The sequence below is a fragment of the Phodopus roborovskii genome, unplaced genomic scaffold (assembly GCF_943737965.1).
Source record: "Phodopus roborovskii unplaced genomic scaffold, PHOROB, whole genome shotgun sequence".
NCBI classification, from domain to species: Eukaryota; Metazoa; Chordata; class Mammalia; order Rodentia; family Cricetidae; genus Phodopus; species Phodopus roborovskii.
In genome coordinates, this window is record NW_026125052.1 from 16,094,157 (window position 1) to 16,120,918 (window position 26,762).

The window sequence follows — 26,762 nt, forward strand, 5'->3', positions numbered from 1 at the left end:
GGGGCCACTCTGACACTTTCTCGCCACTGGACTATGACCCTTGGCTCCTGGGTTGCTTCCTCTGGAGGATGGCAGCTGATATAAAATTGGGGGGTGGGGGCTGCATTGCCTCAGCAATGAGAAGCAAACAGAACTTCAGGCCCAGAACTGGGCTGTTATCCCCTCATGAGCTCCCAGCTTCACAGAGCACAAGCTGGGCAATGGCAGTCCCACAAGCCAGCCAGCCCCCACTGCCACCAGACGGTTCCTATATAATCTTTATTTCTGGAAGTTAAAGTAGTTACAGCAATATACAAAAAAACAAACAAACAAACAACAACAACAAAAAACAACCCACAATAATATAAATTTTTACACTAGAAAGTATACATTGGAATTTGAATGCAGTGGCTAGGATAGAATACAAACCACTGTACAGAGAGGCTAAGCAATCCGCAGGCATGGCTGGGCTAGGCTGGGGACAGGCATGGTCAAAGGAGGCAAAGTGGGCGAGCTGCTCTGAGGACTCCATGGGGCAAGTTTCTGCTCTCCTTGGAGCTGTCATTACAGGTGATTAGCCCAGGCCACCCAGGTAACTTCCCAGAGATGGGGCTTTTACAACACCTGCCCCAGAGAAGCCTGAGCCCTTGCTCCCTAGGTCCCCAGGCATTAAAGTCCCAGCCTTGCCTTTCTAAATACCCTTTTGGCCTGGGACTTCAGCTTATTGCATACTAAAGAATGTTCTGGGGAAGGGAGAGCAGTAACTGTCTCAAAGCAGAAGGCCAGGGGGTAGCCAAGGCAAGCAGTCTGTCTTGGAGACAATGTCCTCACCCTCTTAGTTCAGACACTGGTTAATTTGAGTGAAACAAACAAGAATTCCAGACACTGGCCAGCTGAGCATGGTGTCTCTGAGTCACTGAATCTAGCCATGCCTCCGTGTCAGAGGAGGCCTGCCTTGTTCAAGCAAGTAGATTGGTGGAAGCAAGCAGGTGACATGAAGGCCACAGTAGGTGCAGGCACCCTGTTCCACCTCACCCCAGGGGCCCCAATGAGGAGCAGACAATCACTAGTCTCAGGAGAGGCCAAGGTTATACCTCCAGGGGTAGACCTGGAGTTTATTAGTCAGCTTTTGCCATGTGGTTATAGGTACCCCTGGGTACCAAACAAATAGAATAAGGACCACAATCCCTGAGCTTTGCTGAGGACCTGTAGTCTAAGTCAGATTCAAAGCTGTAACTCAGTCTCTCTGATCATAGGGTCCTGAGACCAGGGTTCCCAATGCAAGCAGGACAGGGGCCTTGGGACATGGGAAGGAGACACCATGAGCAAGGTCAAGTGGGAAAGGAAGCCAGGTTGGTTCTAGGCCCAGTAAGGCACCTGCAGGACAGGCTGACCCGGAAACAGGGTCTGGAGTCTTGGAGATAGGGAGGGTGACAGGTTTTCAGTGCCCTTGGTCTACCCTCACCCCTCCAACAGGGGAGCACACTCCTGGGTAAATAAAACCCAGTTTATGAAGAGTCTGGGATATCTAGGTTCTCTCTAACCTTCATGTTCAAACCAGAGGCTAAGCCACAGCCTCAGATGTCTTTTCCAGATTTCATCAGAAACCATCTCAGGGTTTTTACACTTAAAGCACCAAAGAAGCTGGGGATGAGTTTTCTTTGCTACAGAAAGGCTATACTACATGCTGTCTCCGTGTGTTTTGCCCTTTAATTCTTCTTATTTTTTTTTTTTTTAATTTAAAAAGAACCTATGGGCTTAGTCCTATTTTCTATTTGGACATTAGCAAGGTTAAAAGTGCAATGCCAGGAGTCCTCAGCTGCAGGCAGCCTGGTGTATCAGCTCACAGAAATGGGCAGAAGGATGCCATGGGCACCAGGAGGCACTTGTCTAACAACAAAGGACGGCAATGAGCTGCTGAGGAGGGAGGGCGGGGAACGGGACACAAGGCATTTGCTTTTCTCCCCCCAGCCTCCGGCTTTCACATCCCCATCGCGGACTCAGAGTACTTTCCTCTTTACATAAAGCACATCACCCACACTCACTCATTTCTCTATTTTAAAAAGTGCCCAGATTGCTCAAAGATAGCAGAAGTAGGAGATTTAAAAAAAAAAAAAAATCTGGAACCACAAAGTTAGGAGTCTCAGATGAGCTGGGGTTTGACTGCTTAAGGGTGGAACCCGGGGCAGGCAGGTGCCCCGGTCATCTCTGCAGCTTCCATTTGTAGCCCCTCACATGGGGGAGGTAGCGCACTCCGAAGTCAGATCCATCTCAAACGTGAGTGACTCTGCAGGGACAGAGAGACAAGGCCAGTTCAGCCACCTGACTGCAGCAGCTTCTCATAAGCCCCTCCCCCTTTGTCAGGGGCTCAGGCACTGCTGTCAGCCAGTCTCCCGGCCCTTAAGCCTAGGCAAGGTCAGAAAAGGCAGACTTCCCTGCCCTCCAGAGGAGCTCAGTCACCTCAAACCCGGCTCTCTATTTCAAAGGCTGCCCTGGTAGTGGCAGCCTCAGCCACAAAGAGCCCCTGAGCACCTGAAACTAGTCTAAATCAAGATGTCAAAGTCGCCACATTTCAAAGAATTAGTAGAAGGGGCGGGGGGTGGGGGGCTGATAGTTTAATGTCTTTCTCTTCAGGTGCTAAAGTGTGCTGCTTATGTAAGGCATTAATGTCACTTGTCACTTCCTACTGTTTTTACTGTGGCTGTTGAAAAATTACACATGTATGGCATCTGTTTCCATAGGACAGTGTGACTCTAAGGCCACCTCCAGCCAGTGCGGATGGCCGGCTCTGGCTCTGTATAGGCAGGCATCAGACAGGAAGGGACCCAACTTTCTAAACACTCACCAAACTGCCCTCCTGCTGAGGGCTCAGCACCTTCACCGTTATTTCCAAACTGCATCAATGAATCTAAAGTGCGGGGGGACATCGGCAGGTCAATGGTATTGCTGCAGGTCGTTCTGTAGGAAAGGGGGGGGCGGCAGGAAGGGGAAGGGCCGGGTTGACAAGACACAATGGAGGGGAAAAAAAAAAAAGAACAAAACACACACACACAAGCCATCAAACTCTGGTCTCCAACAGAAAAAAATAAAAACTCAAGCTTTTTAAACACACAAGGTCACTCTGAGCACTAAACAGCCCAGGGGCATCCAGCCCTTCACAGTGGCTCTCATCCCTCGTCCTCCCTATTCCTGGGGACAACTGAGGACACTAGAAATGAATGCAAAACTGGGAAGGGAAGCCACTTACGGTGTCACACAGATGAACTTGGTCTTCAGGTAAGGAGCAGCACCTGTAGAGAGGAAACCCAGGCTTTAGCTGACTGAAACTGCTTTTAGAATAGTGCAGGAGGAGCCCACCTGCCACTCCAGATGGCTTGAGCCAACCTCACAGAGACTGCCCAGACACCTGTCTACCCCTTAAGGCTGGCCTCCCTGGTCACATGTTACTTGACATCCAAGGTACTTGAAGTTTGAAGTTTTATGCGTTCCACAGCTGTAGAACTTCTGGGTACAACTGCCCCACCCACCTGTACCAGTGCCGAGACTACTGCCCCACCCACCTGTACCAATGCCGAGACTACTGCCCCACCCACCTGTACCAATGCCGAGACTGCCACTGACTTCTGTGTTCCTGCCTTTGTGTGCTGTTAGGCTTCTACTGTGTCGCGGCCATACTTATGAACTGACTTCCCTGTTTGGTGACCAGGCCAGACACAAACAGGTCTGAATATTTAAGCCAACAAAGACAGCTAATGCTGGAGGTTCCAAAGCCATCTCCAAGCTTGAAAACACATTCCAGCCACTGGGAAGTACAGGACACCCAAGTCGGAGCACATGTGCAGCAGCCAGGAGACCCGGCCAAAGTACCTTCTCTCTCACGTATGGGAGGAGAGGGAGAGGCAGGGTTGGCTTTCTTCCTCTCTGCTGTTTATGTTGGAAATGTGAGGACTGAAATGTTAGGCAAAGAAATCGGAAAGCCCTGGGGGCACTGGCATGAAACCTTGGGAGTTCAGTTGAACAAAGCATGCAGCAGGCCTGGGGCAGTGTGGGTAGGCTGAGAAAAGCAGAGACTAACTAACACTGGGGCCTACAAGCAGCAAGAAGGACACATGATAACCACCCAAGAGAAGCCATTGCAAAGTGGCCACAGATGAAAATCCAGGTTCATTTTTGGCCAAGAAACAGGTTAACTCAGCTGGGAGTCAAAGGAATTACTGAGGCAATTGTGCCGCCCACAAATCCAACTGTTCTGGTCCGGAAGAGTTCTCTAGTGTGAGAACTGCCCCCCCCATCTCCCCAGAGAGACGACAGAGGGGTAAGATAAGGCAGTTAAGTAAGGCAGCTCACTGCTAAAGTTGTCTGTTGGCAAGCCTGGTGACCTGGGTTCAATCCCAGGATCTACATGGTGGAAGAAGAGAGCTGACCCCTCAAGGTTCTCTGACCTCCAACAAGACTTCCTACATCCCTTCTCTCTCTCTCTCTCTCTCTCTCTCTCTCTCTCTCTCTCTCTCTCTCTCACACACACACACACACACACACACACACACACACAATGAGAGAATTCTCCAATGATCAAGAGAATGACAAATACATTTTGGGCTTGAGGTGGGAGTGTGAAACACAGAATTAAGAAGGAAGAAATGACCTAACCCTGTCTGGATCTGGACAAGCTATGACTGAACTTGCTCGAAATCCCTCCAGAGGAACAGTTTGTGGGCTTCTGGCAGGCAAGGAAGAGCTGGGAAGAGGCTGACTGATGTTTACACCATGATACTCTTGCAGTAGAAGCAGAGACGTGGCCATCACAGATCACCCCTCTGAGAGGTTCATCAGTCTCTCAAGCCCTCAGTGCACCTTCTTTACCCTCACAGGCAAACCCATCGGGTAATAGATCCCTTGCGCATGCTCAGTGCCTTGCCCCTGAGGAATGTCTCTGGGTGGCTACAGCATGGATGGTGATGGAGATGGCAGCCTCAGACCAAGGGCCTGGATCTCGAAAGCAAAATTAGTCAAAAAAATCAACACTTGGACTTCAAAGTCCTCAGCGAAAAGAACAAAGAGGAATGTGAGAGGAGCTGATAAACAGATCTCCCAACTGAAGGCAAGGTGGAGGCAGAGATAAGGGACAGACAGGAAGTGAGAGCTAAACTCCTCCACAGAATGAAGAGAACTCAATACCAGAACAAAGGGAAAGGAAAATAACTGTCAACAAGCCCAACTCCTCCAGCCTGAGAACTGGGCACTCCTCAGAGAATGCCGGGGACAGAGCCAGGGCGAGTTGAGGAGTATGTGTGCACAGGTGCAACATGGACAAACGCAGTTGGTGAAAGTAGCCAGGGCAAGGAGGCCAACTCACATGTCTCATCACAGAGCTCAGCAAGGCACAATGATTAAGAACAGTCACAGAACAAATGCAGACGGACACACCAGCCTCCTCACCAGCACCAGTAGACAGAAGACAGAGGCAACGCAGCAAGCACCAACGGCTCTGAGTCTTCAGGCTGGGGACGGCCCCAGAGACTACAGATTTAACTCAACATAATTTCTATCTTTTTGTATAATGCATACAGTCACACGCACTCCCACATAATACAATGCTCTCATTTCGACAGCTGTACATTCTAAATGGCAGCTCCACATCCCCTCTGGGTTGTCATCTGCAACAGGGACATTCCCCACTCTGCTGTGAGCCCTGCCCCAGGCTGCTAACAGCCACTGTCCCAGAAAGGCTTTCCTCAGACTACCTGACATGGCTAACACGTGAGAGAGAAGTACACTGCACTCAAATCTGCCACAAGTCTTCTGGAATCCATCATGTAAGAAACATCAGAGTATCCCTTCCTGGCGTTTTGAGTGTATGTGTGTGTGTGTTTGTGTGTGTGTGTGTGTGTGTGTGTGTCTACTTTCATCTTCGGACCAACAAGCTCCCTGTGAGGCCTAACTCTGCTCTTCTCTTGAAACCCATCAGTCACCCTGTCAAACTACCCAATAAATAGTTCTTTCCCATCAAGCAGGACTCACCCAACCGCCCCCCCAGGGTACCAGTCAGTCCTCCACTTTCCCTAAAAATGGGACCGGAACCATGGAAAATCAACAACTACCTGGGTCAGCCTCAGGATGCTCCTGGCTCTCTGGCCGACAGTACTTCCCGAATGCTTCCTCCTTAGGGATGTCAGGGTACAGGTAGACCAGAGGAGACACCAGGATGTTGGTAGCATCCATGATCTTATATCCCATGATGATTTCAGCAAACGACATGTTGTTCAGCTGCTGCTTGGTATATGGTTCTACAGACTGGATCTGGGTCTTGCCTGTCATGGGACACAGGAAGGAAGATTATGCCAGTTTAGTGCTGGAGTCCCTGAATCCTGTACTCAGTGGCTTGGAACTGTGGCAATATCCAGGCAAAACACTCAGATGTAGGTAGAAAAGGGAATGTGGAAATAAGATTCAAGTCACACTTTTCTACACAAATAGTAGCCAGTGGGATGAACAAAATAAACCGCAGGCCACCCCTTCATGAGGCGGCACAGGCCCTCTCTGCCCTCCAGGGGGCAGTAGTAAACAGAACAAGGAGCAGCCAGGTGTTGTCAGTGACCACCAGGTGGAGCAAGTGAGACAGGAGGGGCAGGTGAAAGGTCTTACCACTGATGTCTTTTTCCACCCAAGTGAAAGTGACCCCTCCTTCTTTGCTGCTCTCACTGAATCTCAGCAGGAAGGTGCCTGGGGGCTTTGTGCTCAGGATGGCGCGCTCTCGCTCCTTGCTAATGAAACCCATGATGTACCTGGAGTCAAGGAAAACCAATGTTGCTTGGGCTCAGAACGTGTTCCTGTTACAGGCTTGCTGGGAGCTAGTGACTTGGTTACACAGTACAGCCAAGTTTCAACCTTACCCTTCATTCCAAAGGGCCAAGATATACTTTTTCACAAGGTCAATGATATTGTCTAGCCACACCCAGAAGGAGAAGCCCTTGCCAGCCATGTTTTCCTGGAAAAAAAGAATAATGGGAAAGGCGAGTCCACCACCATCCATCCATCCCAGCCCTTTCATGCCTGAACCTCGGTACCCGCGGGCTCCTCTACCCTCAGGCAGCTCCTTACTAGCCACTGGACAAAGGGGTCCCAGGCTTTCTGTATTCATGCTGCCCCACAACCACCTTACAAATGAGCATTCCAGACCTGCCTTCCAGGCGATAAGCATAAGAATCAACAAGATCACTCACTTACTTTGCAAAATTTAGCCCATGTGATCTGACACCCTGAGTAGTTTACACCAGGTCCTGGAGAAAAGAACAAGAATTTCAGCCTTGGCTAAAGACTTTATTTCTCAAGCAGAATTTGCAGACATTCGTCCCATGTATTTGCTCTCATGTACTTGCACACCATGGCTAGGTGTGCATGTGTCTCTATGTGCATGTGCACAAACATGGCCACACACATCCCAGCACTGATGCCCTACTGGGCTCCTGCTCTTCCTTGCTGTGTGTGGTTCTGAGAACTAGGGTCACACACTAACAAACTGACACCTGGCGTTAGATGGCACAGAGCCTGACGCTAGGTAGACCCTGGGAAACCTTGCCTGAGTGACCAACCCCCACCCCCCCAGACCAGAACCTCATCTGAGGCTGTCAAATCCCCACCTAAGAGCTTCTCCGCCAGCGTAGTCAGCTGCTCAATGCTCAGCCCTCGCTTGGTGGTGGAGGAGAACTGCCAGCTAAGCACCTCGGCCACTTGGTCCCAGGTTCCAATTGGTGGCTTGGTGAAGAAGTTCACGTTCTGTTGAGAAGGTGACAGAGAACGCTGGTGACCCACACCAGGGGCTGAGAAGGCGCGAGAGAGCCAGGGTGAGTTGGGGGACTCACCTTGGGGTTGTTGGTCAGCATGTTATACCACAGGATTGATGCCCAAGCATTTGGCATCTGACAGATGTTGGAGATCACCACAACTGGCAAGGAATGGGTCTGTAGAGTGTAGGGGACAGGTGGGGATGACTTAACAAGACAGCTGTGCTATCACAGCACAGAAGCCTCTTCCCCTTTACCTCCCCAGGTTAGAATGAGCAATCATGCCACACCAGATGCCAGCTCTAAGCAGGATTGTGAGTGAAGATGCTCAACACCCAGAGGAGAAGAATGAACGAACAGTCTGAGCGTCCGGACTTGCTCACACCTGAATATAATCAGTGACATACAAAATGTAACCTGTTCAAAAGCTAGGCCCCTGTCCCCAACTTTCCAGAGACCTGGAAGGCAACCTCCAAAACACAAAGCATCTACATCTTTCCATGAAACTGAGGTATTAGAAATTAAACATGAGGATCCCTGCTTTTCCAGGTCTAACTTAATAAGACCAACAGGGCTGGAAAAACAAAATCTAAATGCCATTATTTTCTGCAAACTGAAATGGTGGCTACTGAGATCCACTTGCCAAGACTTCATCAAATCAATTCAAAGCAATCACTAAGGACAGATTTTTAAGTTATGTGCTCAAGCAGGACTTTCTCCTCAGTGAGTGGCTGTCAAGGACTTTCCAGAGACAGATAGTGAAAACTAAACACAGGCTTAGCAAACAGTCACCATGCCCCAGACACTTTGTGCCCTTGCCCCTGCGCGTGCACGGCCTGGTTCTGCGCAGGACTCACCTCTAGGTCAATCTTGAGGCCCTGGTGGTACACCTCAGTCTCGAAGGTGATCAGATGCAGCTCCTCAGTCACAATCAAGGAGGCCTAGAACAGCAAGGTCATGTCTTCAGGCAATGGCACTGAGTTCTCAGCAGCAACAGAAGAAAGCAACGTGCCACAGCCTCACCACACTAAGGAGGTGGCTGTGGACAGTGTCAGAAACACAGCTGTGTACCTTCTCTCTTCAACACAAAGACCCTCAAGGTCAGGACCCTCACACCTGATTTATTTATTATGTATTACATAATAAATAATCATATTTTATAATATACAGATTCAAGGACCAAATAACAACAAAGCAATGTACATCCAAAGCTACACCCCCCGAGTCCCCCCCCACTTTCCCCCTCCTGCTTATTTACTTATTTGGGGGTCAGCAAGATGGCTCAGTGGGCGAGGGCATTTGCCTGATAACCTGAGTCTAATCCCCAAAACCCACACAGTGGGAGGAAAAAAAAAAAAAAAAAACAGCCCTGCAAATGGTCCCTTGACCTCCACATGCACACATGAATGTCCATATACAAACACAGACAGACAGACAGACAGACAGGTGGGCGGGAGGGAGCCGGCAGGCAGGCAAGCAAACTGATTTGAGTTTCTTCTCTCCTCTCTCCTTTCTACCATCCATACTAGGTTGCAAACTCAGGGTCTCACGCACGCTAAGCATACCCCACCAGTGAACTATACCCAGCATTATTGTCCAGTTTAAGGACAGGCTATCACCACTGAAATCCCCTGGTGATGATTCTCCCCTCCTCCTGCAGTACTGCTAAGCCTCATGGCTCTATTGTTTCCTAGCATGTGAATTTTACATGAAAAGTCTGTGAATCCCACACACGTGCAGTCAGCACGTCCCAGTTGCTGACCCCTGACCTCCAGTGTGAGGCAGCTCTGTGCCGGTCCTGTGCAGGTCCCACTTCTGTCACAGCTGTAGAGTATTCCACTGTGGCTATACCACAACCCATGTCCCCCTAGAGCGCTGACAGATCTGGGCTGTGTCTGGAGAGTAACAGGTGGCTGTGATCATGTACTTGCCTTGGTCCACCTATGCAAAGCTTTTTTTACTGTTAAATCCTGGGGCCAGACTGCTGGCTTACAGGGCATGCTCATTTTTACAATGCCAAGTTGCTTTCCAAAGTGACTGTAACAACCTTTACTGCCACTAGTGGTTAGGCAGTTCTGTTTGTACAGAATTACTAGTGAATTCTTAGGAATGAAATTCCAGTACTTTTACATGTGTGTTAAAGGACACAATAATCTTAAACTCATGATCCCCTGCCGAGTGCTGAGGGGTGTGTGTGTGTGTGTGTGTGTCTGTCTGTCTGTGAGTGTATGGTGTGTGTGTGTGTGTGTGTCTGTGTGTGTGGTGTGTGTGTGTGGTGTGTGTGTGTGTGTATACAGTGTGTGTATGGTATATTTGTGTGTGTGTGTGTGTGTGTGTATATACAGTGTGTGTATGGTATATTTGTGTGTGTGTGTGTGTGTGTATACAGTGTGTGTATGGTATATGTGTGTGTGGTGTGTGTGTGTGTGTGTGTGTGTGTATACAGTGTGTGTATGGTATATTTGTGTGTGTGTGTGTGTGTATACAGTGTGTGTATGGTATATGTGTGTGTGTGTGTGTGTGTGTGTGTGTGTGTGTTTTCTTAAGTTTAACTCTGACTTGCCTTCTATCTCACCAAGGCACTGAAAATGGAGCCAGCTGGCAGGTGGTGACAAGGGACTTTGGGAAGCCCCAGGCAAGGTGGAAACTTTTCTGCCAAATGGATGTGGGTAACAGCTTAACAGGGACTTCCCACTACTGAAAGGGAGCCCAACTCCCCAACTCTCAGGAAAGTGCTCCTCCTTGACAATTCCACAGCACCTGTGACTTCTGAATATGTCCCACTGGCCCAGGGTAACCTTTCTAAATGACAGCAGCTGAAGCAGCAGGCTAAAGACTTTCGTTCTGGGCCAGATAGAGAGCTCTCTCTCTTTCTCTCAAAGAAAACACTTCTGGACAGTTCTCAGCCGTAACAAAACTTACGTCACAGTTGGCACGGCCCCCATTCCCACATCTCTGCTCCCTCAAAGTCTGGAAGAAAGGGGAAAAGTGTCATGTGCTGGCTGCCCAAGCTCTCCCTCTGCCACTTGCCCTCTGTGCAGGGGAGCCTGCCCCCTACCACCATACCCTACCAGATGTTTGAACTCTGCAGACAGGCTGCCATTGTTGGACTCCTCCATGTTCATCACTTTCGTGTTTGTGCCCAGAATGTTAAATTTTCGAGACCTGAATCATGCGAGAAAAACCAACACATGCGTGATCACTGAGCGGCCAGAGGGTAAAGCTGGATGGAGTCGAACAAAGAAGACTGGAACTCACCCTCTGAGAGCAGCAACATCCCCAGAGTCCCTGTCAAGAACACAGATGAAGGTTAACAAAATGGAAGTCATCGACCCTACTTTTTTCCAGAACCAACTTTGACGGGAAATGCTTTTAGCTGTCCAGTAATGTTTTAGGGGTGAAATGAAACTCTACATGCACCTAAACAGTAGCCTCAGTTGGGCATCTACCCCACAGCTTCTTTGCCTTTCCTTAAAAACCCTCCATTCTGTTCAGCATGGGATGGCAGAGTCCATCCTACTTCTAGAGGAACCCTGATCACTACATTCTTCAGAACGGAGGAAGCCACAGAGCAGGTGAAGCCGGGGTCTGCTTTGTCTCAATCAGACCAAGGAAGGAATGGTGTCCTAGGCTGTTCTGCTCCACAGATGTGTGTGAGAAGACAAACAGCATTGGTTCACTGCTTCTAGAAGGCACAGAGCAGCCTGGAAGGGAAGCCCAGTCTACAGGTGATATACTAAGGATGGGACGGAGGGCTCTGGGTTCCTGAAGACACCTGTGACTCACTGACCTCATCATCAAGTACTTGCCCCAATTGCATTTCCAGTTACGCGGGTTGTAAATTTCCTCATTATTTAAGCCATGCTAGATTTTCCGTAAAGGTATGTTATTACCGACAACTCACAACACCTCCCATGATGCAGCTGGAAGCACTATCCCCATGTAACTACTGCTACCTCTGTCCCTTTCTGTGCCATCTTTTTATTTATGATATTACTGTTTTTATCTTCCTTTAGAGTACTATTTTAAAAGTTCTTCTCAGCCAGGCGTGGTGGCATATGCCTTTATTCCCAGTGCTGAGGAGGCAGAGGCAGGCAGATGTCTGTGAGTTCAAGGCCAGCCTGGTCTACATGGTAAGTTCCAGAACAGCAAGGGCTACCCAGCAAAACCCTATCTTGAAAAAAAAAAAAATCATATAAATAAAATTGCTTCTCCATTGTTATATATCTACCTACAAATAGAATGTTTTAGTGGGTTTGTAGAAGAAAACTGATCTTTAAAACAACCTTTCCAGGTGTTAACATTTTCAAATCAATTATCAGCTCTCCCTCATGTCTGAATCGTATCTTTTTTATATACTTTTTATTAGCTTTTATTTATAACTCATAATCAATAAAGTATACAATCTATGATGTAAAACCTTATGGGTCTGGTTTATAAGTCCTATACACGCATCCCAATCTCATACTCCACCCTACCCTAGCCCCAGAAAAACCATTATTGTGTTTTCTGTCACTATAGACTTATTTTCATTTTTAGAAATATATACATGCAAATATAAAACAGGCACTCCTTTGGGGGTTAGGAGACCTGGCTTCCTTCACTCAATATAACTACTTTGAAGATTTATTCATGTTTTGCAACTATCAGTAGTCCCTTTGATGGGGCTGGAGAGATGGCTCAAAGGTTAAGAGCACTGGCTGTTCTTCCAGAGAACGTTGGGTCATTTCCCAGCACCTACATGGCAACTCACAACTTTCTGTGTAATTTCAGCTCCAGAGGATACAATACCCTTACACAGATATAAATGCAAGTAAAACACTAATGCACATAAAATAAAAAGGAAATAACTAAAAAAATAGTTCCTAGTTCCTTTTGTTTTGGTGATGAACAGTGTTCCATTGTATGACAGAGTGCAAAGTGTCTATTCATTCCTGTTAGTGGACATGCATCTATATTTTTCATTTCTCTTGTGCTAACACCTATGAATGAAATGGCTGTGTTATATCATTGGTCCATGGTTTATTTTTTAAAATACTGTCAGACGAAGTGGTGGTGGCACTTTTCTGTATCACTGTATTACATTACACACCTGTGGTCTGAGGATGCTTTTACTAACATGTAAATATAGTAAATATGCCTAGGGTTTATTCTTTTTTATTTTTGGTTTTTCAAGACAAGGTTTCTCTGTCCTGGAACTAGCTCTGTAGATCAGGCTGGACTCGAACTCAGAGAGATCTGCCTACCTCTGCCTCCCGAGTGCTAGGATTAAAGGCGTGTGCCACCAATGCCCGGCAGCCTAGGGTTTATTCTAATAGTCCATAAATGGAAACCCTCACTTTTCACTCTGACCCATTTGAAGCTGTCCCACTGCCATCCATGCTGCCCTCTCTACCTACTTCGTGGGACTAGCTTTAACATGGGCTCATCTCTTATATTAACTTTGCATCTATTTCTAGACTTCAGATTTTATTACATTGATCAGTCAAGACATTTTTTGTCCTAGTAATATACCCAGTTAACAACTGGAACTCTAATGCATTGTAATATCTGGCAAGGCAGCTTCCTATACCCATGCCTCCTATTACTTTTATTTATATAAAAAAACTCTTTTGGAAATAAGTAGTGAGTGTCAGATATAAAGGGAAGGAGAGCAGCTGTTCAGGACAATGCTTCGGGTTTGCAAAGTGATTGCATTCTGGAGACCTGCTGCTTAGCAATGTGACTGTCCAATGCTACTGAACCATACACTTAGGAATGAAGACAGGGATGAGGAGATAGTTCAGTGGTAAAGCGTTTGGTGTACAGCATGAGAACCCTAGTTTGGATCCTCAGCATTACATAAAGTCTGAGTGCAGCATTGAATGTTTATAGCCCCAGTGCTGAGGGCTTCAGGGTCAGAGAGTGAGTTTCAGGTTCAGTGAGAGGCCCTGTCTCAAAAACTAAGGTGATCAATGATAGAGGAAGCCACTTCATGTGGACTTCTGTTCTACACATACACACATACACACACACAGAGAGAGAGAGAGAGAGAGAGAGAGAGGGGCTTACTTTTTTCAACTGATATAATTTGGCAAGTTTTATGTATGTATGTATGTATGTATGTGTTTGTTTATTTATTTATTTATATCTTTCCTTTTCTTTTTTCCTCAAGACAGGGTTATTCTGTGTAGCCCTGGCTGTCCTGGAACTCACTCTGTAGATCAGGCTGGCCTCAAACTCACAGAGATCTGCCTGCCTCTGCCTCCTGAGTGCTGGGTTTAAAGGTGTGCACCATAGCTGCCCAGCTACGTCTTTGTTTTTAAGGGTAGGAACTCAACCCAGGGCCTTGTACATGCTAGATATGTGCTCTAACACTAAGCCTTTTTTATTTTCACATTTGAGGCAAATTGATGAGTCTCTGAAAGGTTTTTGAATACAATTGTTCACAAAACAAAGATCCCTGAATGGAGACATCTCTAAAGTCAAATGTCTGTCAAAATTTTTGTTTTTCCATCCCTCATTTGCAAATAAGAGCTAATTTTAAGAATATTTACTTGTCATTGGCAGTCTACAGAATGGGAAAAGATTTTTACCAGCTACACATCTGATAGAGGGCTAATATCTAGAATATATAAAGAACTCAAGAAACTAGATATCAAGAAAACAAATAACCCAATTTAAAAAATGGGGTCTAAACAGAGAATTCTCAATAGAGGAAACTCAAATAGCTGAGAAACACTTAAAAAAATGTTCAACATCCTCTGCCATCAGGGAAATGCAAATCAAAACTACTTTGAGATTTCATCTTACACCTGTCAGAATGACTAAGATCAACAAATTAAGTGACAATTCATGTTGGTGAGGATGTGGAGTAAGAGGAACACTCACACATTGCTCGTGGGAGTGCAATCTCATACAGACACTATGGAAATCAGTGTGGCAGTTCCTCAAGAAGATGGCAATCAATCTACCTCGTGATCCAGTGATACCATTCTTGGGCAAATACCAAAGGATGCTTAATCCTACCATAGACACTCTTGCTCAACCATGTTCATTGCTGTTCTTTTCATAATAGCCATAAATTAGAAATAACCTAGAAGTCCCTCAACAGAAGAATGGATAAAGAAAATAGGGTACATTTACACAACTGAGTATTAATCAGTTGTTTAAAAAGAAAATGACATCATGAAATTTGTAGACAAATGACTGGAACTAGGAAAAAAAAAAATCATCCTGAGTGAGGTATCCCAGACCCAGAAAGACAAATACAGCATGTATTCACTTATATGTGGATATTAGCTGTTAAATCAATGATAACCAAGCCACAATCCATAGACCCACAGAATGTAGGTATAGAGAAAGGAGCTCATTTGGAAAGGGAAATAGGCAGGGCAGTGGTGGCGGACACCTTTAATCCCAGCACTAAGAAAGCAGAGGCAGGAGGATCTCTGTGAGTTCGAGGCTTTCAGTTTAGTGTTTTTAAGGGATTCCTGAGTGTGCAAACAATGGGTCTTGATTCTTGTGCCCTCTCTTAGACTTTTTTCCTTCTGTTGGTTTTCCTTGTCTACCTTCAATGTGATAGTTTTTGTTTTATTTGTTATATTTTATTTTGTCAAATTAAAAAAAAAAAAAATGAATGACTGAATGTAAACCTAGCCACTAGGGTACAAGATTAACACTAGAATTGTCATGTATTCTTACTGAAGAGGGAAAAATCAATTTTCTCCAATGGAATGACACTGGGTAGTTCAATCACTCCAAGACAGGCCTCATGTTCAGGAGTAGTTGCCTAACAAATAATGGACCTGATCATTTTTATGTGTACTTTTTTGTTTGGTTGTGGTTTGGTGGGCTTTGAGTTTTGCTTTGTTTTATTTGTTTCTTTTGAGGTGTTGTATTTTGTTTTGTAGGTTTGGGGTTTGTTTTTGAGAAAAAACTTAAAGTTGGATGGGTGGGGAGAAGGGGCAGCTCTGGATGTACTTGAGGAGAATATGCTCAAAAGATATTCTAATTTAAAAATTGTTTTAAAATAATAAAGGATACTTACTTGTCAATACATACTTTAATTTTAAGCTGATAATTCAACTCGGGAAATTTGACCAGCAACCTATAAAAAACATATGGTCAAGGACAGTTAGTAGGCTCCTTACCATGACCTCCAGTTTACAAAAATATAAAACCCCTAATAATTAAATTCCTAAGAAGTAAATATATTTCTGGGTGTGGTGGCACATGCCTTTGATCTGAGCACTCAGGATGCAGAGGCAGGTAGATCTCTGAGTTCAAGGTCAGCCTTGTCTACAAAGTGAAAAACCCTCTCTAGATATAACCTATATATATTCACAAACCCCAATTCTATCTCCACCCAGAGTCATCTTTTATATTAAAGCTGAACACTGACTCTTCAGCCAAGAAGTACTAAAAAATGCTTAAGAATGTGAACCAAGCTATAAGAGACTCACGAAAAGGTAATAAAAAGCATTTAATGAGAAATATTGCATGAACATGCTCTGCAGCTGGTATTCCTTAGGTGAAATCCCAAAACCCAACACAGCTATTTCTGAAGGAGATTTCACTGTAGAGGGGCAACCCTCCATACCTGTGATTCAATGTGAGCAGTGAGTGGCTTCACCTCCACCTCAGCTAGCCTATCACTGAGCCTTACTCCTCCCCTTAAAATCCCTAAGGAGAGGACTGGACATCTATAAAAATTCCACCCAAAGTGTGAAGACCAGGGCCCACCTGACTTTAGTAGTGAACTGGACACCAGTCTTGATGACAAGGGGCCTGTCAGGGTGCATGGGCATGCAGGGCTGCCGCTCTACCACGAAGGCACTACAAGAGAAAGGAATAGCATGTCACACGCTGGGCTGACCAGGGAAGGGACAGCACGTCACACTGTGCTGACCAGGCTTCTTCCTGCTCTTTGCTTTTTAAGGTTACCTTTTCATTAGGTTTCTGAACAGCTCCACAATCCTCTCCTCCAGCATTGGCCTGTGCTGCACAATAGGATCCCCCTTGTAGGACACTTTTTGCTGCAACTCCTCCAGTTTCTTAATTTGTTGGCGGGTCTGAAGTTGAGACTCTGCTAATGAAGTTATCCTGCCAATAATGAAAGGCAGTTCCCAGTTACCTCTGTTGTCTAGCTGTAACCCCAGCATTCAGGAGACCAGAGCAAAGGGACCTTGAGCCTGGGCTGCATAGTGACTTCAGGGCCACTTTGAGCTATGCAGTGAGACCCTGTCTCATCAAAAAAAAAAAAAAAAAAAAAAAAAAAAAGGGGGGGGGGGAGGGAGAGGGAGGGAAAAAGGGCCCTAAAATAATGGAAGGGGATACACAGAGCATAAGAATGGCCCCTTCAATAATTTGAACCATATAGCTCAGTTGAGGAAGGGTTAAGGCTTACATCACTAGGAGGTGGGGGCATTAACGAAGCTGTCAGTGGATTATAAATGAATTTGAGACTAAATATGAAGAATGCTTGTATCCCCTTTCCCCATCCTAGGGCTTGAGCTAGCGCTGCCATTCACAACCTGCACAAGGGTGGTCAGGCCCCTGCACTATGTGATCCCTGAAAGAAGACCAGAGTTGAGCCTCACCCATTCAATGCCACCCTTCCATGAATCATAAAAATACAACATGATACGTCAGAATGTTGATGATATGTATATAAGAAAGGCGAGGAGAGGGGCTGGGGAGACAGACAGTCCATGAATAGTACTTGGGGCTGCTGCAGGGGACCCGGGTCTGGTTCCCAGCAGCACCCATGTTCAGCAGCTCACAACCATCTGTAACTCCAGTCCCCGGAGTTTTGTTGCCCTGTCCTAGCCAACCTGGACACTGCACACCTATACAAAGAAGCAGGCAAGCACACACTAATAATTCTTTGTTTACAAAAGGAAAATAGTACTTAGAAAAGCTAGGCATGGTGGTGCATGCCTTTAATCTCAACAGTTGGAAGACACAAGCAGGCAGATTTCTGTAAGTTTGAGGCCAGCCTGGTCTACATAGTGAATGGGTTCCCAGGGCAGCCAGAGCTATATAAAAGCAAACAATTAGAAAAAAAAGAAAAAATGGGCAGAGAGGGAGAAAAAGCTGATTAATTCTGCCCCCAAGAAAAGGGAATATCAGTGTTTCTCTTCCCTTTCTAAATCTAATGCCTCTCCTTTATGGTTTACCACTAGTTTAATAAAGGTAGAAAGTGAATGGAGGACAGTTGCAGGGATCTGAGCTCCTGGCCTGTCCTTTCCTGCCATCTGAACGTCTCAGCCCCAGAACGTAACTTCTTGGAGCTCTGATCCGGAAGCTTTTCAGACTGCCTTCAGTAAATGAACAGCAATCAGTGATGGTGACAATACAGACATGCTTGTCACATGGACCTGTCCTGAGTATCCGGCTTCGTGCTCCATGGAGCGGGCACCCTGTCCTGCCAAGCTTCTTCTAGTTTAAGGTGGTGGGGCACACTCACTATGGAGCCTTGCACACGATGCTAGATGGACAGTAAACAGCAGATAACAGATGAGCACATAGAGAACAAACTGGGCCCAGGGAGAGCTCAGGGGCTGAGCACTGGCCTTGTGTGCACAAGGCCACATGAGCCATCCTTCCCATCGTATGGAAGGAAGGAAGAAAATGGAGCAGCTGCTTCCTGAAACTGGACTTCTAGACTCACATGTACAGGCATGACAGATGTCTACAGAAAAGATTGTCACAGAGTCTGGTACCACTGAATAGACTTGAATTTTTTCTTTCACTTTATTAATTTTGTATATTTCAAATTTACCTCCTTAACAAAGAACATATAATGTTTTAGATTAATAAAATAACTAAAATGGAAAATTTAGTGTTAAATACATCTAAAAATATTACTTAAATTTAAAAATTAAGTGTATTTAAAATGAGTGATATAAGCATTTTTTTAATTTAAAAATTTGTTAAAATTGGTTAAGAGTTTTAACTCTTGGACTACATTTGAGTGTGTAAAAGAAGCTACCTTAAGGCAGGCATGGTGATTCATGCCTAAAATCCCAGATACTTGGGAAGCTGAGGCAAGAGGATTGCAGTTCAAGGTCAGCCTGGCTCGATAGTGAGTTCAAGGCTGGCCTATGCAGCTCAGTGAGAGTCTTTCTCAAAATGGAAAAAAAAAAAAAAAAAAAAAAGTGCCCATCTTAGCAATAGCGTATCCAAGGCTAGGAGTATAGTGTCTAGTACATGTCCAAGGGATGGATTCCTACTCCCGCAATGAAAAGAAGAAACAAAAGCACGAGGAAGGAAGGCCCACTCTGCAGGCCTTTGACTAAACCCAGTTCTCTAGGAGAGAGAAGCCTTCCTTCCAACTCTTACCAGTTTTCCAGGCGATCCAGGCAGATGTTGGGAGGGCCTCCAATGCACGCAATCTGCTGTCGCCTCTTCCAGTCAGCCAGTTCTTCGTCTGTGAGTGTTTTCTGCACATACTCCATTGCCGACAAAAGCCCAGCCAGTTCACTCACGATGCTCTGTTTGGAAACCAACACAGTCAGAAGACATTTCCCCAGACCATGTCTAACCACATTATCTAGTCTGATCAGAGAGGGGACCCTTACAACAAGTCAAGTCTTCCCACGGGAGGTGTGTGGCACTGGGGAAGCTGTCCCAGAAGCTGTCCAGAATGCTTACCCTCCGCATCTGGTCCAGTGCTGTGAGCATCTGTTCCAGCTGCTGCATCTTCTGCCTGGTCACAGACTGGTTGTTTCCATTCAGATCCTGCATGTCTAATAGGGGAGGAAAGACCCCTTGACCAGGGAGAATACTCAGTGCAGCCTTCTCAATGAATCTCCAAACCCTGTGTGCACATGCAGCCTGAGAGCTGAGGGAAGATGGCAGCAGGCGCAAGGTCATCCCGCGCTACATGGTCAAATACCATCTCAAAAACAAACAAAAGGTTGCCCCACTAAGTGCCAGAAGCTCCCCTTCTCCTACCATGCAGTCACATGAATGGAGTCAGGTCCTGAGACTCAATGACACAGCCTAGCTTTCAACAAATCTTAACGTCTCTAACGGCCACTTGCCTCCTTGACTCTTGAGGGTTTTATAGTTGAAATCAAAGTCATCCTGAAGATTCTCTACCACTTTCATTTTCTGTTCTAGATCCTGTTTAAACAAACAAACCACAAACAGAAGTCAAAAAGAGGGTTCCTTCAGGAGAGGGAACAGAAAGTTTAGAAGATAATGAAAATGTGCACGAAGGACTACACTCTATAGCCCTAGCACAGCTCCCCGGGTGAGGCCTGGTCACCTGCACGCGCTTCCGGACATCCTGGAGATGCTGTTCCAGCATCTGCTGCTTCTCCGTCACCACGGCAGCTGTGGGGTGGTTGGCCTGGCCCCCTTGCTGCCAAAAGGGGATTAAGACACCGTGAATTCATGGAAACCCGTCATCTGATTGCCATCCCAACCTGTTACCTGTCCTGTTGGGAAATGGGCAGTGATGCAAGAGGGGAGGGTGCTGGGAAAAACCCCTGGGTCATTCCATCTCTGTCACTGGCTTTTTACCAACAGGAAACACTGTAAACCCATTCTCCGCACTAAACCAGGAGCCCACATATTGAACTAAGACATTTTCCCAGTCTTCAAGTGCTCATGGGTAAATTGTCCAAAAAAATTTAATAATAATAATAATAATAATAATAATCCAGAAAGAAATTGGGGTACAGTTCAGTAGTAGAGATTATGCTAGCTAATAAATAAATAAATTCAAAGTAGTTGACGACAGCATAGTGCAATATAGTTCCATGGGGACCTGGGGGGGGATAATTTTCCAGGGATTTTCAAAATTGTGTTTCCATAGCTTCTGTCAGGGAGAAGAGGTTGCTGCCTTGAGAAGGTCAATTAGGAAGCAAAACATAAAATGACAGACTTTGCAAGGAACAGAAAGAGACATTTGATGATAGAAAAGACAAGTAAAAGCTACAAGAACAAGGCAGTCCTTTTGACAGTGGCCCAAGGATAAAGACAGCAATCTTGGAGAAAGCAGAGCCAGGAAGGAGAGATGTTATCCATCCAGTTTTCCAAGCCAGAAATTCTCACACCCTAAGTCCACACTCTGATGGCTCACATCCATCACACCTGTCAAGGGCTCAAATCAGGCCCCAACTGCTTCTCTTTTTACTTTTATTTCCTTTTGTCTCCTGTTCTTTAGGTTTATTTATTTTATGTGCATGAGTGATTTGCCAGCATGTATGTACATGCACCTCATCTGTGCCCGGTGCCTACAGAAGGGTTTCCTGGAACTGGAGTTCTGGACGGTTGTGAGCCACCTTGTGGATACTGGGAGCTGAACCCAGTTCTGCTTCGAAAGCAGAAAGTGTTCTAGACCACTGAGCCAGCTCTCCAGCCCATTGTTTGCTCCTAAGATCTCTCACTTCCAGCCTGCTTTCTCCACTGCTGCCACAAGTCTCCACGGCAGGACCGAACAGGCCAATTTTAGAGAGACTTTCCTCTCATGTCTCCTGGCTGCTCAAACCATAGAATACAACCCAGCCCCGGCATTTCTCTCCATCATGGGAGTGACTGGCTGATAAGATGCAAAGAAGTACCACAGACAGAGACTTTGAAAGGGCCCAGCCCCAAGGTGTGCCTTTCCCATCTCTAATTCCTACATTCGCCTGAGGCAGAGATGAAAGCCAAGTCTCTAGAAGCAGTTTCTGTGGTCAGCCAGCCGTGGTCCATATGGATGGATGGCAGACTCGCAGGTTCAACCTCAGACAGAGGTCAGGCATTAGGAAGCCCCTGTGGACCAGGCATGACAGCTCACATATTTAATACCAACACTTGGGAGGCTGAGATAGGAGGATCCTGTTGATCCTGTCTCAAAAGCAAGCAGAGCATGGGGGGGGGGGGGGCCTGTGCCTGAAATCTCAGTGACTAGAGAAACTGAAGCAGGATTACCATGAGTTTGAGACAGCCCAGCCTACACAGTGAGTTCTAGGTCAGCACGGGATATAGAATGTGATTCCATCTCAAAAATAAATAAATAAAATAAAAATTGAAAGTGAAAGCAAGAGAAAGGTGTGTGGGAAGAGTAGTGGCAGCACCAGTAATCCCAGCACTGGGTGACAGAGGCAGGAAGACTGCCTCAAACTGGAAGTCAGCTGTTCTACGCAGCAGTGACTCAACAACAACAAAAACCCAGGGGCTGGGGATACAGCGCCCACGCCTGTCTAACACGCACAGGACCCTGGTTCTGTCCTGAGCACCACATATACAGGATATGGTGGTGTGCACCTCTAATCCCAGCACTCAGGAGGAGGCAGGCGAATCAGAGTTCAAGTTCATCCTCAGTTAGGGGGTGGGGTGGAAGGGCTTGTGTGCGTCTTTGTTTTGTTTTCTGTCATTTTCAATGTATAGCTAAGGCTTTGATCTAGTTCACTGTTTCCTTCTCAGCCATTTTAACCATTACTATTTCACTGCACTATACAGTTGCTTGCTTCCTGAGTCCCCCGCCCTACACTTGGCTTCTCAGTCTTACCTGGGCTGCCGTGGCTGCCGTCTGGAGGAGGCGAGACTCTTCCCACAGGCACCGGGCCACAATCCGGGCAATTTCCATGGGCTTCTCAAGATACCTGCTCTGTAAGTAAGAGAGAGAGTGGAATGCTGTAGCCAACCAAGGAGGTATAGACTGAAGTTGGCTAGCTTAGAACTCACGTCGGCAGAGCCTCCACGAAACAGCAGACCAAAGGCTTCATAATCTGACTGAAACCCATAGGGAGAGAAAGGGAGGAGAATGGTGGCCACAGCAATGGCAGAACCACACTAGTCATCCTGAGACGCATGCTATCTGGTTTTATAGGGAAGTGGTCGACTTCACCCAGAAGTACTCAATTAATGGCCGAACTTTAACATTCAAAACTAAGAGTCACGTGGCTAGGATGAGTAGGTGTTATTAGCATGCGACTATAACATAGAATGACATTAAGCCCTTGCTTTATTGCGTCAACTGTAACATGAGAAGTGAATTTCCGGTAATGGTACCCCAGGGCCAGTGTACAGGGAATTGAGGAGGAGCTAATTACTTTTCCTCTGACTGAGAGTACAAGTCAGGCTCTCATCATTTAGCCAAGTGAGGAAAGAAAGACTTCCGGGAAAGAACACTACTACTCCACTCTGTGGGGCCTGTATCTCCCACTCAGTTTCCCATCGCACCTGCAGGAACTGCTTGATTCTTCGCAGGTTGTGCTGATAGAGGACATTGGACTCCTGAAGGAAGCGGCTATACTGCTGGTCAATCTCACCCAAGAGATTATGAAACACCAACGTGGCATGTGACTCTTTGCTGGCTGCATATGCCCTAGGAAAAGGAAGTGTGTGGCATGAGGAATTTGGAGAGCCTGGTGTGATAGCATATGTCTGCAACCATGGCTCTCTAGGGAGCTGGAGGCAAGAAGATCAAGAGTTCAAGGCCAGCCTTCCCTACCAAGGGAGTTCCAAGCCAGTCTGGGTAACCTTGTCTCAAAAACAATAGCAACAGGAATCTAAAACATACATATGTAAAAACCACCATTGTAGACAGAGCTTCTGTCCTGTCTTGTCCTGCTGCCCTCCAGTCTGAAATAAACACACCGAGGCTTATATTAATCATAAACTGTTTGGCTGATGCAATGATTCAGGCTTTTTACTGGCTAGTTCTCTCTTAGTTATTAATCCATTTGTACTAAACTATGTATTGCTATGAGGCTGTGGCTTACCCATAATGCTTCAGCATGCTACTCCTCTGGCAGCTACATGGGGTCTCCTTTTTCACTCCCTCTCTGTCTTCCTCTTTCCCGAATTCTCCTAGTCTGGTAACCCTGCCTATACTTCCTGTCAGTCAATTGGCCGAAACAGCTTTATTCATCAACCAAAAGAGAAACATATATTCACAGCATACAGAAGGACATCCCCCATCACATCATCAAGGGGTGGGTGAGAGGTGGGAGGGGAACTAGGGAAGATCTGAGAGGAGTTGGGGGAGGGGAAACTGTAGTCAGAATATATTGTATTTTTTTAAATCTATTTTTAAAAATACTGGACATGGTAGCACATGCTTGTAATTCCAGCACTGGGAAGACAGAGATATATGGAAGGACCCCTGAGGGTCTGCCCTAATAGGTGAGCTCTAACCCAATGACACACCCTATCTCAAAGGACCCAGAAGGCATTCCCAAGGATAAAACCTGAGACTGTCCACTGGCCTACACCACACACACACACACACACACACACCGTACTTGCATATATGTGCACTTCTGCATCTATACAAACATACATATATAAACATAAATTTTTTTTAAAAAAAGAACAGATAAGGTTGTTTTGCCTTAAATTCCCCATCATCCCTGTGGTCAGACTGGTATATATAAATTCTTATTAACATAATCAGCACTGCCAGGCTGGGCTGCTCTGTGTCACCTCTTTGACCCTTCACTAAATTAGCATAGGTATTCTAGAAGAAGTAGATCACATTAATATAGGCCTGAATACATTAAAGTAAGGTAAATAGCTGGCATCGTTTCCTCTATGACTCTATTTCCCTTACCCGGTGTCTCTCCTTTAATAGGGGAAAGCCACGTGTGTGGTGGAGTCCAACTTCTACCTGAGACAAAATTCTCAGATTAAAAATCTATATCTCAGTATTAGAGAGTCAAAATGCAGAGATCTCACCAAGTAAGCGAGACACAAATCTGACTTCCAAACACCTACCAGTAAGCTGTCTCAGTGCACTGAAAGCCAGGACCCATACACTCTTCAGACACAGAGAATGTGTTAAGAACTAACAACCTCTGCTCTCCTGACCTGCCCCCAGCACCTGCACTCATGTCCTTGATGAAAGGGTTAGTGGAGTGTCACGCTAGAAAAGGTTGTGTCCCCTAACTCCATCCCAAACTTCCCAGTCAATGGAGTGTCCCAAAGCAGACTTACCAATCTTGACTTTCAATCCAAGGCGCCAGGAACTGCCGAAGCTCCATGGGGAAGCTGTCGCTATAGAGCTGGTGCAGCTGCTCCAAGTACCGAGTGTCCAGCTGTTGCAGCTGGTTCCATTGGGCCATCCTGACGCAATCAGGGGGCGGAACTGTAAGCCAGAATGTATGTATGGTCACCACAAGCCCTCATAGAGGATAAAGAGTCTGCAAATATCTCAGCAGCTTTGAGAAGGATCTTGTATGGCTTTTGTAGTCTTTTGAATAATACAGTTCCTACCACCACAGCTCTCCCTGGCCCCTGATGCTGGGGACTGAACCCAGGACCTAGCACATGCTATGTGGTTCTCCACCACTGAGTAAATCCCCAGGCCCTTGATATTTTGAAACAGGGTCTCAGGCTAGCCTTGTTATCTATCTCCCACCACTTCTGCCTCCTAACTGCTTGGATTTCAGGCATGAGCTACTACCATACTTGGCATCACAATTCCTTTAAAATTGCAATCAGGCGTGATTCCAAGCTCTAGAATCCATTCTCAAGCCAGGCACAGTGGCTCCTGCCTGCAATTCCAACACTTTAAGGATAGTCTGATGAAGAGTTCAAGGCCAACCCTGAGCTCTCTCTATATGTACATAGTAAGACCGACTCTCAAAAAAAAAAAAAAAAGAGGGCGGGGACACAGAGACGTCGCTCAACAGTGTAGCACACTTGTTACTCTTGCAGAGGACCCAGCTTCAATTTCCAGCACCCACATGGTGGCACACAGCCATCCATAACCCCAGCTCCAGAGGCTCTGATCTGACACACTCTTCTACCCTCTGAGGGCAGCAGAAAGGCACATAGCACACATACATACATGTGGGGAAACCACTCATACACATAAAATAAAACTAAAAGAATTAAAAAAAAAAAAAACCTGACCAAACAACAACAAACCTATTGTCTACCAGAGGCTAGTGAGGTTAACAAATTGGTATGTGAAGCTGAATAGTTCCTTTCTTCTGGGTTTCTATTTTCTCATCTATAAAATGAGATCATTATTCTACCCCTCAGGGCCACTGAAGTAGTATTTCTAAAGCTCTCGTGACTAAGAGCACAGCACCCAACAGATGTTCAACACATGCCAGTTCCTTCCACACCACACTGCGTTCAGGCCATCTGTGAGGCTACACAAAGTACCCTGCACCGAAGTCAAACTGCAGACTGCGTGCTGAGGAAGCACAGAGAGCTGCAGGGTTACAATGGTAAGTGCCAGGTGCCTGGGATTTGCCAACTCGATAAAAGGAATTTAAAAAAAAAAAAAAAAAAAAAAAAAAAAAAAAAAAGATTCTAAATCTGGGTTAAAAAAAAAAAAAAAAGTAGAACTAAATACCACGTTAAAAAGTTGATCCTGGGATGGGGACTAGTCCACTGAAATGCTCAGCTGTAAGAAAGCAACTCAGCTAGCCACTCATGAAAATGTCTCTCTAGAACAAGTAGTCTTAAGATCTAAAAATAGCCCTGAGTAAGAAGAGCCCAAGATTAGGGAGTGGTATGCGTACAGCAAACACTAGCTGGCATAAAAGCGCACAGCCTGCCAGAGCCCATGTTCCAGCCTGGAGCTCTGTGACTGTCTATGTAGTGCCCCCAGTAAGAAACCAAATGCTATGAGGACTCTCTGACACAAAGACCAAGTCAGAATCAGCGTCCTCACAGGTTAAAAGCATCACTGCTGTCCTGTGTTTTTCAGGACCCTATTTGCACGCAATCCTCAACAAGCTGGGACTGGGAAGATGGCTCAGTTGGAAATGTGCTTGCCTCACAACTGTTGAGGAGCCGAGTTGATTCCCAGAACTCACACATTAATAAAAAGCTGGGTGTGGTGATATACACCCATAATCCCAGTGACGGCAAGATGGCGGAGATCGGTGGACCCCTGGAGTTCAATGGCCAGCTAGTCTAGCCTACTTGGCAAAGTTTCAGGCTAATGAGAGTCACTGTCTCAAAGCCAAAGGTGAAAGGAATGATATCCACGGTTGTCCTCTGACCTAGACACACACACACACACACACACCTACACATGCATGAGCACGCACACAAAGA

General features: G+C 46.1%; 1 protein-coding gene across 4 annotated transcripts in view; it reads right to left on the reverse strand.

Annotated features, from left to right (window-relative positions):
• Positions 1–239: 239 nt before the first annotated feature.
• Stat3 (signal transducer and activator of transcription 3) overlaps positions 240–26,762 on the reverse strand; it is a 50,265-nt gene continuing 23,742 nt past the window's right edge. Inside the window, exons 2-24 of one of the 4 annotated variants that reach the window (XM_051177059.1) lie at positions 24,681–24,831; positions 22,926–23,070; positions 22,252–22,350; positions 20,020–20,115; positions 19,793–19,874; positions 19,401–19,495; positions 19,089–19,240; positions 16,689–16,847; positions 16,488–16,580; positions 15,793–15,852; positions 11,022–11,051; positions 10,835–10,928; positions 10,686–10,733; positions 8,621–8,704; positions 7,842–7,940; positions 7,620–7,755; positions 7,207–7,259; positions 6,873–6,967; positions 6,625–6,764; positions 6,081–6,290; positions 3,227–3,269; positions 2,825–2,887; positions 240–2,266 (exon numbers count right to left, since the gene is read on the reverse strand). In XM_051177059.1, the coding sequence (XP_051033016.1) occupies positions 2,863–2,887; positions 3,227–3,269; positions 6,081–6,290; positions 6,625–6,764; positions 6,873–6,967; positions 7,207–7,259; positions 7,620–7,755; positions 7,842–7,940; positions 8,621–8,704; positions 10,686–10,733; positions 10,835–10,928; positions 11,022–11,051; positions 15,793–15,852; positions 16,488–16,580; positions 16,689–16,847; positions 19,089–19,240; positions 19,401–19,495; positions 19,793–19,874; positions 20,020–20,115; positions 22,252–22,350; positions 22,926–23,070; positions 24,681–24,808 (2,166 nt within the window). In that variant the 5' untranslated portion in view covers positions 24,809–24,831 and the 3' untranslated portion in view covers positions 240–2,266; positions 2,825–2,862. Of the gene's footprint in view, positions 2,267–2,824; positions 2,938–3,226; positions 3,270–6,077; positions 6,291–6,624; positions 6,765–6,872; positions 6,968–7,206; positions 7,260–7,619; positions 7,756–7,841; positions 7,941–8,620; positions 8,705–10,685; positions 10,734–10,834; positions 10,929–11,021; positions 11,052–15,792; positions 15,853–16,487; positions 16,581–16,688; positions 16,848–19,088; positions 19,241–19,400; positions 19,496–19,792; positions 19,875–20,019; positions 20,116–22,251; positions 22,351–22,925; positions 23,071–24,680; positions 24,832–26,762 lie in introns of all 4 variants that reach the window. The other 3 variants (XM_051177043.1, XM_051177050.1, XM_051177040.1) reach the window with 3 other exon arrangements.